The 13,616-nt window shown below is 42.7% G+C and overlaps 1 protein-coding gene across 1 annotated transcript in view; it reads left to right on the top strand.

Moving 5' to 3' along the window:
- Positions 1–11,792, top strand: part of LOC108695493 (WD repeat-containing protein 97) — a 41,477-nt gene extending 29,685 nt beyond the window's left edge. The window contains exons 19-24 of the mRNA XM_018224048.2: positions 6,498–6,619; positions 8,092–8,257; positions 8,503–8,583; positions 10,168–10,343; positions 11,349–11,404; positions 11,498–11,792. Coding sequence (XP_018079537.1) covers positions 6,498–6,619; positions 8,092–8,257; positions 8,503–8,583; positions 10,168–10,343; positions 11,349–11,404; positions 11,498–11,697 — 801 coding nt within the window. The 3' untranslated portion in view covers positions 11,698–11,792. The remainder of the gene's footprint in view (positions 1–6,497; positions 6,620–8,091; positions 8,258–8,502; positions 8,584–10,167; positions 10,344–11,348; positions 11,405–11,497) is intronic.
- Positions 11,793–13,616: the final 1,824 nt, after the last annotated feature.

Here is a 13,616-nt window from a genome sequence, read left to right as displayed (position 1 = left end):
TCTGTTATTGGAGGGACAGAAGTCTGCAGGGGTTTGAGGGACATTTTAGCTTAGGTAGCTTTGCTGGCTAGTAATCTACCTTCTACTGCAGTGCTCTGTATGTAGCTGCAGTGGGCAGCTGTCCTGCTTCTGATCTCATCTGCTGACTGCTGCAATAACAGTAGTCCTTGTAAGGACTGCTTTTATTTATTTTTTTGTTGTTTTACTACTACTACTACTACTACTATAAGAGCCCAGTGCTATTAGTCTAGCAGTGTTGGGGAGTGGGACTGGTGTGCTAATCTGCTGCTCCTAGTAGTTCAGCAGCACCAACTTTAATTTTTTTTTTTAATATTCATTTTTTTTTATTTTACTTTTTTTTATTTTACTACCGCTGTAGTAGTGTATAAGTTGACCTTTTAGGCATTATTTGCCCTGTAGGCATTTTTTGCCCAGTGTGTTATTCAACCAACTGCCATCTAGCTGTGTGACCTTGTTCACATTCTGTCTAAATATCCATAATATTACCGTCTCCAGAAAAAACACCGGAGTGACTTTTTCAAGCAGCCATAATATATTTTACGTAATCCGTATCCATCGCTGTATTAGTGTATAAATTGACCTTTTAGGCATTATTTGCCCTGTAGGCATTTTTTGCCCAGTGTGTTATTCAACCAACTGCCATCTAGCTGTGTGACCTTGTTCACATTCTGTCTAAATATCCATAATATTACCGTCTCCAGAAAAAACACCGGAGTGACTTTTTTCAAGCAGCCATAATATATTTTACGTAATCCGTATCCATCGCTGTATTAGTGTATAAATTGACCTTTTAGGCATTATTTGCCCTGTAGGCATTTTTTGCCCAGTGTGTTATTCAACCAACTGCCATCTAGCTGTGTGACCTTGTTCACATTCTGTCTAAATATCCATAATATTACCGTCTCCAGAAAAAACACCGGAGTGACTTTTTTCAAGCAGCATTCATATATTTTACGTAATCCGTATCCACCGCTGTAGTAGTGTATACGTTGATCTTGTGGGCAGTATTTGCACAGTGTTTTCTTCAAACCGCCATCTAGCTGTGTGAGCTTGTTCACATTTTGTCTAAATATTGATAATATTATCGTCTCTAGAAAAACCACTTGAGTTACTTTTTTTCAAGCAGCATTCATATATTTTACGTAATCCGTATCCACCGCTGTAGTAGTGTATACGTTGACCTTGTAGGCATTATTTGCACAGTGTTTTCTTCAAACCGCCATCTAGCTGTGTGAGCTTGTTCACATTTTGTCTAAATATTGATAATATTATCGTCTCTAGAAAAACCACTTGAGTTACTTTTTTTCAAGCAGCATTCATATATTTTACGTAATCCGTATCCACCGCTGTAGTAGTGTATACGTTGATCTTGTAGGCATTATTTGCACACTGTTTTCTTCAAACTGCCATCTAGCTGTGTGTATTATCGTTTCCAGAAAAACCAACTGAGTTTTTGTTGTTGTTGTTTTTTTAAAAATAATGCCAGGCAAAGGCAGGCCGCCACGCAGAGGCCGTGCTAGGGGCCGTGCTGCTATGCAATCCTGTGGCCCTAGCAAATTGCCCAGTTTTAAAAAGCCAATGACCCTGAACTCCCAAAATGCTGAAGAGGTAGTTGACTGGCTTACACAGCACACCCCATCCTCTACCGTTTCTAACTTTACCACAACATCCTCCTCATCCTCCACTGCTATGGCCACCCCACGTAACACTTCCTCCACCACCGGTGCCCCTTCTTCACTGGAGTCAGAGGAGTTATTTTCCCATGAGTTTCTTGAACTGAGTAATGCGCAACCATTATTGCCAGAAGAAGATGAAGGAGATGAGGACGTTACACCAGATTTAATTCTGGCAGAGAACACGATAGAGATGGACATAATGAGTGATGAGGAGGAGGTCCCCGCTGCTGCTTCCTTCTGTGATGTGTCAGAAGAAATTGATGCATCTGAGGAGAATGATGATGAGGAGATTGATGTTTTGTGGGTGCCTAGTAGAAGAGAGAAAGAGGAGGGTAGTTCAGATGGAGAGACGGAGAGTCAGAGAGGCAGTAGGAGAATAAGACTTAGAAGAAGCAGGGAGGACAGCCCGCAGGGATCAGTAGGGCAACAACATGTATCGGCACCTGTGTTCAGCCGGCCAACGCACCCGCCATTGCCGCCAATGCCGCCAACTTCTACTGTTACCGCCAGATCGCACACTTCCAAAAAGTCAGCAGTGTGGGATTTTTTTAATGTGTGTGCCTCTGACAAAAGCATTGTAATTTGCAATGAGTGCAGTCAGAAACTGAGCCTTGGTAAGCCCAACAGCCACATAGGTACAACTTCTATGCGAAGGCACATGAGCGGCAAGCACAAAGCACTTTGGGAGCAACACCTCAAAGGCAACAGGCAAACTAAAAGCCACACTCCTTCTGGTCCAGCATCTTACTGCTCTACCTCTGCTCTCCTTGACCCGTCTGAACCACCCTCCACTCCGCCTTCCACCTTGACCACCTGTTCCCATTCCCAGTCATCTGCCACCAGCCAAGTTTCTGTGAAGGCCATGTTTGAGCGTAAGAAGCCAATGTCTGACTGTCACCCCCTTGCCCGGCGTCTGACAGCTGGCTTGTCTGCACTCTTAGCCCGCCAGCTTTTACCATACCAGCTGGTGGACTCTGAGGCCTTCCGCAAATTTGTAGCAATTGGGACACCGCAGTGGAAGGTACCCAGCCGCAATTTTTTTTCTAAAAAGGGAATACCACACCTGTACCAACATGTGCAGAGCCAAGTTACCGCATCTCTGTCACTTAGTGTTGGGCCAAAGGTCCATATGACTACTGACGCATGGTCCTCCAAGCATGGTCAGGGCAGGTATGTCACCTACACTGCCCACTGGGTGAACTTGGTAATGGCTGGGAAGCAGGGAATGGGTAGCTCAACAACAACAGTGGAGTTGGTGTCACCGCCACGGATTGCACGCGGTTCTGCCACCACCTCTACTCCTCCATCGCTCTCTACCTCGTCTTCTTCCTCTTCTTCTTCTTACTCTGCTGCTGGGTCCTCCTTCTCCTCCTCCACACCTGTGCACCCCCAGCTCCCCCTAGGCTATTCGACGTGCCAGGTACGCCGTTGTCACGCTGTCTTGGGGATGACGTGCCTGGAAAGCAAAAACCATACCGGATCTGTACTCCTGTCATCTCTGCAGTCACAGGCCGATCGGTGGCTGACCCCACACCAACTGCAGATCGGAAAAGTGGTGTGTGACAATGGAAGCAATCTGTTGGCAGCGTTGAGACTGGGCAATTTAACACATGTGCCCTGCATGGCACATGTGTTAAATTTAATAGTCCAACGTTTTGTCTCCAAGTACCCAGGATTCCAGGACGTTCTCACCCAGTCCAGAAAGGTGTCGGCCCATTTCAGACGTTCCTACACAGCCATGGCACGCCTTGCTGACATTCAGCAGCGCTACAACATGCCAGTCAGGCGTTTGATTTCTGACAGCCAGACTCGCTGGAATTCAACGCTCCTTATGTTGGAACGTCTGCTGCAACAACAAAGGGCCGTCAACGAGTACCTTTTTGAACTGGGTGGTAGGACTGGATCTGCAGAGCTGGGGATTTTTTTCCCCCGTTACTGGGTGCTTATGCGCGATGCCTGCAGGCTCATGCGACCTTTGAAGAGGTGACAAATATGGTCAGTCGCACCGAAGGCACCATCAGCGACCTAATACCCTTCGCTTTCTTCCTGGAGCGTGCCGTGCGACGAGTGACAGATGAGGCTGTAGACCAGCGTGACGAGGAGCTGGAAGCGCACGATTTCTGGTCGGAATCACCAGAACGAACCCAGGCACCTGCTGCAACGCAGGGAGAGGTGCCAGAAGTGGAGTCAGAGGAGGAAGGTGGCTTTGTGGAGGAGGAGGAGGAGGACCAACAGGAGCAGGCTTCCCAGGGGGCTAGTGGTGACCTTTTGGGGACCCCTGGTCTTGTACGTGGCTGGGGGGAGGAGACCGTGGATGATGCAGTCCTTGATAATGAGGAAGCGGAGATGGATAGCTCTGCATCCAACCTTGTGAGAATGGGGTCTTTCATGCTGTCATGCCTGTTGAAGGACCCCCGTATCAAGAGGCTTAAGGAGAAGGACCTGTACTGGGTCGCAACGCTACTAGACCCTCGGTACAAGCATAAAGTGTCAGAAATGTTACCAACATACCACAAGTCCGAAAAGATGCGGCATTTACAAACCAGCCTGCAAAACATGTTGTACAATGCTTTTAAGGGTGATGTCACTTCAGGAACTCATCAACATTCCAGGGGCAGAGGTGCCAGTAATCCTGCCACGAGCACACCTGCAAGGACAAAGCCCTTTGGCCAGTCTGTAACGTCAGACATGCAAATGTTTTTCTGTCCAAGGCAGCGCCACAACCCTTCTGGATCCACCCTCAAAGAACGCCTCGACCGGCAGGTAGCGGACTACCTGGCATTAACTGCAGATATCGACACTCTGAGGAGCGATGAACCCCTGGACTACTGGGTGTGCAGGCTTGATCTGTGGCCAGAGCTGTCACAATTTGCCATGAACCTCTTGTCTTGCCCAGCCTCAAGTGTGCTCTCAGAAAGGACCTTCAGTGCAGCAGGAGGGATTGTAACTGAGAAGAGAACTCGCCTAGGTCACAAAAGTGTCGATTACCTGACCTTTATTAAAATGAATGAGGGGTGGATCTCGGAGGGTTACTGCACGCCGGAAGACTTGTTCTGACTTCTATGCAGCTGTCCTTCTCTTCAAGCCTCATGACTCCACACACAGCTGTCCTTTAGCGTCCTCCTCCCTCCGCCACCGTTACAAACTAGGGTGCAAACCCTACTGGTTTAATTTTTTCTGGCCTCTGTGCTTCAGTGGCTGCAACCAAAAAAACTGGGCAAACAATGTCTACAAGGTCAACGTATGGCAAAAAATGACTATTTTCAGCATTTATATGGTATATTTTTTCTGGCAACTGTGCTTCAGTGGCTGCGTCCAAAAAAATGCATATTTTCTGCATTTATATGGCATAATTTTTCTGGCCTCTGTGCTTCAGTGGCTGCAACCAAAAAAATGACTATTTTCAGCATTTATATGGCATATTTTTTCTGGCAACTGTGCTTCAGTGGCTGCGTCCAAAAAAACTGGGCAAACAATGCCTACAAGGTCAACGTATGGCAGTTGTTTAAAGAGAACAGTAGATTACTAGCCAGCAAAGCTACCTAAGCTAAAATGTCCCTCAAATCCCTGCAGACTTCTGTCCCTCCAATACAGAGCAGTATCAAGCAGATTACTAGCCAGCAAACTTACTATCATCTGTCCCTGAAATCACTAACAGCTCTCCCCCTACACTATCTCTTCCAAGCACACACAGGCAGATTTTTCAGATACATTTTTGCCCTTGATCCCCCTCTGGCATGCCACTGTCCAGGTCGTTGCACCCTTTAAACAACTTTAAAATCATTTTTCTGGCCAGAAATGTCTTTTTTAGATGTTAAAGTTCGCCTTCCCATTGAAGTCTATGGGGTTCGCGAACCGTTCGCGAACCGCTCGCATTTTTGCGCAAGTTCGCGAATATGTTCGCGAACTTTTTTTCCGACGTTCGCTACATCCCTAATCATATCCCCTTATATATTTATATATAGTGATCATATCCCCCTTATATATTTATATATAGTGATCATATCTCCTTATATATTTATATATAGTGATCATATCCCCCTTATATATTTATATATAGTGATCATATCTCCTTATATATTTATATATAGTGATCATATCCCCTTATATATTTATATATAGTGATCATATCCCCCTTATATATTTATATATAGTGATCATATCCCCTTATATATTTATATATAGTGATCATATCCCCTTATATATTTATATATAGTGATCATATCCCCCTTATATATTTATATATAGTGATCATATCCCCCCTTATATATTTATATATAGTGATCATATCCCCCTTATATATTTATATATAGTGATCATATCCCCTTATATATTTATATATAGTGATCATATCCCCTTATATATTTATATATAGTGATCATATCCCCCCTTATATATTTATATATAGTGATCATATCCCCTTATATATTTATATATAGTGACATATCCCCCTTATATATTTATATATAATGATCATATCCCCCTTAACTGTCTCTTCTCCAGTGTAACCAATCACAGCTTGTCTTTCCCCATAACTGATCCCTTCCATTCCCTTTATCAGCTTAGTTGCTCTTCTCTGTACTTTCTCTAGTTCAATAAAACCCTATTGGAGCAGTGGAAGACAAAACTAAGAGGCACATTTTAGTGGGTCAGACTGACGCCTTTCTCTAAGGCCTTGGGTTGACATTGTGGGTTTGGAAAGTGTCATCTGGTTCTGGAATAGGGCCCATAGATTTAAATACAACATTGTGCTCATGTAACTGCCTATAGAGACCAATCTCACATAGAAATGTCCCACAGGTCCCTGAGGATCGAGAGTTTCTCTTCGCTTGTCTCCGCAGTCTCATTGAGTTGAAGTGCACAAGTGCTGAGCTGCTTGTGGAATTAATAGTGAACTTTGTGCTGCTGCCTCATTCCTATCGGTAAGATTGGGGCTCAATCACCCTCTCACTTGAAGGGAACATTTAGGGGGTTATTTATCAAAGTCCGAATTTATATCAATATTTTTGCTACAAACTCCGATCAAATCCGCTCTGGTTTTTTTACACTTAACTTTACATTTATTACATTTTCCCGAAAATTTGCAATTCTAGGGAAAAAAGCTATTTTCACTTTTTTTTTCAGATTTTTTCATCCGAATTTCAAGTTTTTTTCGAAGTTTTCACCTAAAACTCTGAAAATGTTGGGGTATTGCACAAAACCCAGCGCACATCAAAAATCATTAGGACTTCTCCCATTGATTATATGCAACCTCAACAGGTCTGAGATCCGGATTTTTAGATTCAGCCTTTTCCATCCTTTGGGTTTAATAAATTCAGAAAGATTAGTGATTTTTTTAAACGTCTGATTTTATGGAAAAAAAAATCACAAATATTTTGTGATTTTCGCATTCAGAGTTTAGTAAATAACCCCCTAGGGATTACTGGTATCATATGGACTTTCTGATTCTCATACCACAGCCCAATATACACATACATATACACTATGTACTATACACATATACACATATACAATATACAAATACAGTATACACATATACAATATACACACTATACACAGACAATATACACATATGTATACACTATGTACTATACACATAGACAATATACGTATACACATATACACTATACAGACACACACATTTAACCCATCGATCGAACGATTTTTCTTCGACCAAAAAAGCGACCTTCCCCATAAGCTAACATTGAGTTCGGTAGCTTTTAGGTGGCGAACTAGGGGGTCGAAGTTTTTTCTTAAAGAGACAGTACTTCGACTATCGAATGGTCGAATAGTCAAATGATTTTTAGTCGAAGGTCGAAGTAGCCCTTTCGATGGTCGAAGTAGCCAAAAAAAAACATTTGAAATCCAAAGTTTTTTTCCTCTATTCCTTCACTCAAGCTAAGTAAATGGGCCCCTATACGTTAGTAGCTCATTTATACTCCACTTGTACATTTGCCGGGGTGAGTGGCCTCATTGCTCATTTCTTATTTTGCCATTTAAATGACAGTCCAGATATTTGAGTATGGGGGCAGTTTTGGACTCCAGTCCTTAAGAGGGATATAAATGAGCTGGAGAGAGTGCAGAGACTAAGTGCAACTAAACTGGTTAGAGGGAGGGAAGAGTTAAATGATGAGGGGAGACTGCCCCAATACACATGGAGGGCGTGACATATTGTTGCCACCTCACCCCTTTAAAAATAAAAACATATGGAATTCACAGCCTGCATGACTAATTAGCAATTCATTTAGATGTATGCTGCAGACTGAACTGATTTATGTGCAGCCAGGCATGAATTGCTAATAAGTCATGCAGGCTGTGAATTCCATATTTTTTATTTGAAAGGGGTGAGGTGGCAACCCTAGAGTGACATAGCTGGGTAACTCTTTCTCTGCAGGGGGCAAATGATGGCTTTGTTTAAGAAGATTGGTGTGCATGACTCCCATGGGTATTTGGACAAGGAGTTCAGTTCTTGGGACAGTTGGGAAGCAAATAAGAAGAGAAGGGAAGACGTGAGGGAGATATGTGAGCAATGGCTTCACCAGTGGACCCAACACTTGAAGGTGAGGGAAAGGAAATGCAAGTATTCAAATTAATTACATGTTTTCCCTCTTCTCATGTGTCCCAGTAGCCACTCAGTAAACCAGATCAGATTCATGATATAAAAACATGTTATAATTGGTAAATGAATGTTACAATTGGTACATTAGTTGGGACATTTCCCAGCGGCACGTTTGCACCTACCCACATGTTTCAATCACTGGTGCCGTGTAGAGTCTTCCAGTCAAGATTTGCTTTGTGTTCTTAGGAATTCTTGATGGCAGTGGTTTCATCATCAGAACCTGAGACCCAGGCAAAGTATCAGAAGGGCAGACGTAGGAGACATCCGGTAAGTGGCCTGAATGCACAAATACTACAATTTAAGTCTTTAGTAAGAGCCTTCTTTCTTGTAGCATCTGCCCAACCCTGGAGAGACAGATACAGACCTTAACCCCAGAGAAGCAAATACAGACCATAACTCTAGAGAGACAAATACAGAACATTACTGTAGAGAGTCAAGTACAGATCCTAACTAGTGATGATCAAATCTGTCCGCTTGATTGTCCATTGAAGTCAATAGGCAACATAACATTTTTTATACAGTATTTATTACGCAAACACAACTTTTGCCATTTTTTCTTGTGACGCCTTTTTTGTCTCGCTGACTTTTTGTCGAAATCAATGGGCATTAAAGTCAATGGACGTTTTTCTTACAGCAGCTTTTTTGGCGGCAAAGTTTTGTTGCAGTTTCACAGAAAAAAATGTGCAGATGGTGAAATTCCGAATTTTGCTGTGAATCCTTTCCAGCCCAAAAAATGTGCCGATCACAAACCCTAACTGTAGAACGGCAGATACAGACCCTAATACACAATTGAGTAGCTACATGAAACGACATTGATCTTTAGTAGAGCATCAAGCTTTTATAATTAATTCTAGAACTCAATCCTTACAGGAAAGTTGTTGTTTGCAGTACTCACTGTGACTGAGATTATTGCAACATGTAGAAGAAGAAGTAGATCAGCTCCATGTCATCAGTATCCTCACTGTCCCAGGAACTCTTCTTGGAATCATGTTTCTGTAGATTTTCTACTTCCACTACATTGTAAGAAGAACTCATCAATAAAAACAACAACAATGATCCCCTCTGCTCCAAAAATCCAGAAGAAACTAGTAGAAAGGGAATGACCGTGCCCGTTCTTGCATTGGGCAGATAACACTAGTTTGGACCCTTCTTTAAGTGGCAGATAAAGAGGCCTCCTTGATCAGTATCAAGATGTTCTCTTCAAGCCAAGATGTAGATGTCTAATGTTAGTATTGGCCCTCAACCTACAGAGAAGTGGTACCACAGGCTGCAGTTATAAACCTCACCGCCTGCATAGACTGGACTGGGAAGGTTCTGCACTTAATGGAATAATATATGCATCATGCCCTCTAAGGGTTAATTACATTATTAAACTTACTGACTTGCACCCCATACCCTGAACGTGGATGTTTCTGCTAATGTATTTCAAGCCCAGAAATGTGAGAAAAGAACCCACAGATCCAAGTACTTTACATCAAAGTTGTATCCAAATGAACTTACAGACCCAATTGACAAATAACTCAACATCATGATGGGGGGGCACTGGGCTGGTATCTTTTAAACAGTAGTCGACTTAACCAGAGTCCAGGCTCTCACTCCTTCTGCAGTTCTCCCTGCAACTCAGTTTTCGGGGTACATAACTTTCTTGGCTTTTTCCTAAAAGATTTGCTGATCTGTAATGGAGCATAAAATGATAAAGCAGAAGGAAGAGAAGCTTGGTTCCACCACTATAGAATGAAAGTCTTTCTTATATCAAATATATCGACATTTCTAGGAAAAAAGAATCTATTTGCAGTTTCACTTTCTGTCATTGCTGGTCTTTAGTCATCTTTAAACATCTTTTTTAAATAGGATATTGGCAAAATGGCCAAAATGAAGGCGCAGAGGACAGATCCCATCATTACTGTGACATTTATTGAGGTTCTAAATTATTTCTGTGAAGTTCAAATGGAGAAAAAACTCCAAGTGATGAAACAAGAACCAGCACCAAATAGGAGCACAGTCCTAGCACTGCCGCCAATAAAAAGGTAATTTCAGTTCACACAGACATGTACCACTCAACCACCTCTCATTCATATTCACCAACAAAAGGACATTTAGTCCTCCCACTGCCTCCTCAGATATATACTCAGCTATGTACTCCTCAGGTATGTACTCAGGTTTGTACTCCTCAGATGTGTAGTCCTCAGGTATGAACTCCTCAGATGCTGTACTTAGGTTTATACTCCACAGATATGTCCTCAGGTATGTAGTCCTCATGTGTGTAGTCCTCAGGTTTATACTCCTCAGGTGTGTAGTCCTCAGTTTTATACTCCTCAGGTGTGTAGTCCTCAGGTTTATACTCCTCAGGTGTGTAGTTCTCAGGTTTATACTCCTTAGGTACACACCTCAGGTTTATTCTCCTCAGGTGTGTAGTTCTCAGGTTTATACTCCTCAGGTGTGTAGTCCTCAGGTTTATACTCCTCAGGTGTGTAGTCCTCAGGTTTATACTCCCCAGGTGTGTAGTCCTCAGGTTTATACTCCTCAGGTGTGTAGTTCTCAGGTTTATACTCCTTAGGTACACACCTCAGGTTTATTCTCCTCAGGTGTGTAGTTCTCAGGTTTATACTCCTCAGGTGTGTAGTCCTCAGGTTTATTCTCCTCAGGTGTGTAGTTCTCAGGTTTATACTCCTCAGGTGTATACTCCTCAGGTGTGTAGTCCTCAGGTTTATACTCCTCAGGTGTGTAGTCCTCAGGTTTATACTCCTCAGGTGTGCAGCTCTCAGGTTTATACTCCTCAGGTGTATACTCCTCAGGTTTATACTCCTCAGGTGTGTAGTCCTCATGTGTGTAGTCCTCAGGTTTATACTCCTCAGGTGTGTAGTCCTCAGGTGTCTACTCAGGTATACAAGTGATTTGCCTGGCCAATTGCAATCTACTACAGAGAATGAAATGATGAAATGTTGAGGGGTGAGGCAGCTGGTTTCCATGGCAGAATGAGTGATTATTGTTCTAGGTTTTTGGTCCTCCTGACTGTACTTTGTATTCCATAGTAAGAGAGCATTGCTGAGACTGGGAGAAAGCAGCAAGTCAGTGAGACCCAGAGAAGGTGAGTTTTGTAGAAGAAAGTGAGAAGAAGTATTACAATTGACATTTACAACATGAAATTTTCTGATTTCTTCTTCATTCCCTTATCATTTAGACAATCACCTTCCTCCAGTTTGTCAGCCGCTGCTTCCAGAGATCATTCCATTCATTAATCTACCTCTGGCAAAGGTCACCCTAAACCCAATTCCGTTCATGTTGGATGCACCCACCCCTCTGCCTCTGACTGGGTCCCTCAAACAAGACACTCGCAGATACTTCATGTTGCAGCAATCCTTTGCTTCCAGCTACTGCTAATCCCAACAGTATGTGCTGCTGCTAGACCATCACTTCCATCTCTGCTCCATATGATCCATGAAAGATGATGCTATTAAAGCTGTGCATTTGTTGTGCTTATGTTTCTATGAGTCTCTTGGAAATAATTCACAAATCACACCTAGTATAGAAAGCAAATCTTTATTACAAGTAACGTTAGTAGGAAAAGTCAACATCATCACCTACAACAAGCGACTGGGAGATCCTGGTTTAGTTGTCAGAGAGGCCTCAAGTGGGAACCAGGGGTCCTGGGCAGCATGGCATCCACTCCACAGGAGAGAACTCATCCAACAACATGGAGACCCCCAGTTTATCAAACCACTTGGTCAACAACAGATCCCATGTGCTCAACAGGATCTGGCCAGGCTTCCAACAAGCACATCTGAAGCAGAGATCTTATCAGTTAGTAGAATTCAAGTACATATTCTGCCCCTGGCTATACTAAACCAAGTTCCATGAGAACATTCAGAAGTCAGAAACATATTAGGAACAAATCAGAGTCAGAAACATATTAGGAACAAATAAGAGTCAGAAACATATTAGGAACAAATAAGAGTCAGAAACATATTAGGAACAAATAAGAGTCAGAAACATATTAGGAACAAATAAGAGTCAGAAACATATTAGGAACAAATAGGGGTCAGAAACATATTAGGAACAAATAAGAGTCATCACCTCACTCTTTGAGACTCTTCCAAAGTTGCTGAGGGTCACCTTCATGATGTACATCAAATTCCACTCAGGACTCAAAAGCTCCACCACTTTATCCAGACATAGGCAGGAACTTCCCCATCTTCCACATCCACTGTGACACTCCCAGCTCCCCCTGATCAGAGTTGTGACTGGAGTGAGTGACCACCTCCCATTGCCTGAAGAATGACCTCCCCCCAATAGCAGCAATGGGCTTAAGGTGCCTTATATGATCACCAGTGCCCAAAGGCCAAGGGGTTGTCTCCAGATACCCAATGACCCAGACGTTCACCTGGTTTGAGCCATAAAGCTGAGAAGCGATTTGCTGTAGTGATGTGTAGAGCTGTCAAACTAGACCAATCAAAGCATCTAATGAAAAGATAAAAGATCACCATCCAAGAGCAAAGACACAGAGTCACAAGGATATACAAAATAATAATTACATTCTTATTCCAATATTTCAAACCCCACAATGACTACTTCAGAATTTTCAATATGTTTTTATCTCTCAAAAAATAAATCTACATTTCACTCAAAGCAATTTTTGTACAATCTTTAACATCAATGATATCACGTTAGAAATTTTTTTTTTTTAAACCATTAATAATCCTTGGCACCTTTGTAACAGGATCTTGACTAACTGGCAATCTGGGCAGCTAAGTGGCAAATGAGATTCAATGTTGATAAATGTAAAGTCCTGCACCTGGGATGTAACAATATCCACTTATACCCTTAATGGGACTGCACTAGGCAAATCCATAATGGAGACGGAGCTTGGAGTCCTTGTAGATAATAAACTTGTCTGTAGCAAGCAATGCCAGTCAGCAGCATCAAGGGCAAATAAGGGCTTGACTTGTATTAAATGGGGCAGAGAGTCACGGGAGGAGAACTTTCTGCCAAAGGCAACCCAGAAGCCCCAGTATTTTTGCCAAAGTGCATAACCTGCATTTATCAACATTGAACCTCATTTTCCAGTTTGCTGCCCAGTTTTCCAGTTTAGACAAATCACTGTGCAAAGTGGCAGAATCCTGCATGGGACCTATAGTTCTGCACAATTTAGTCTCATCTGCACAAATAGAAACAGTACTTTCAATGGCACCTCCAGGTCATTAATAAACAAGTTGAAAAGCAAGGGACCTAGTACAGAGCCCTGCGGTACTCCACTAACAACATCTTGCCAAGTGCCTTTGGGATTTTCTTAGACAATTACC

This window comes from Xenopus laevis, chromosome 6S (genome assembly GCF_017654675.1).
Source record: "Xenopus laevis strain J_2021 chromosome 6S, Xenopus_laevis_v10.1, whole genome shotgun sequence".
NCBI classification, from domain to species: Eukaryota; Metazoa; Chordata; class Amphibia; order Anura; family Pipidae; genus Xenopus; species Xenopus laevis.
The sequence above is the reverse complement of the archived record's forward strand: the minus strand, read 5'-3'. Positions and strand labels throughout refer to the sequence as shown.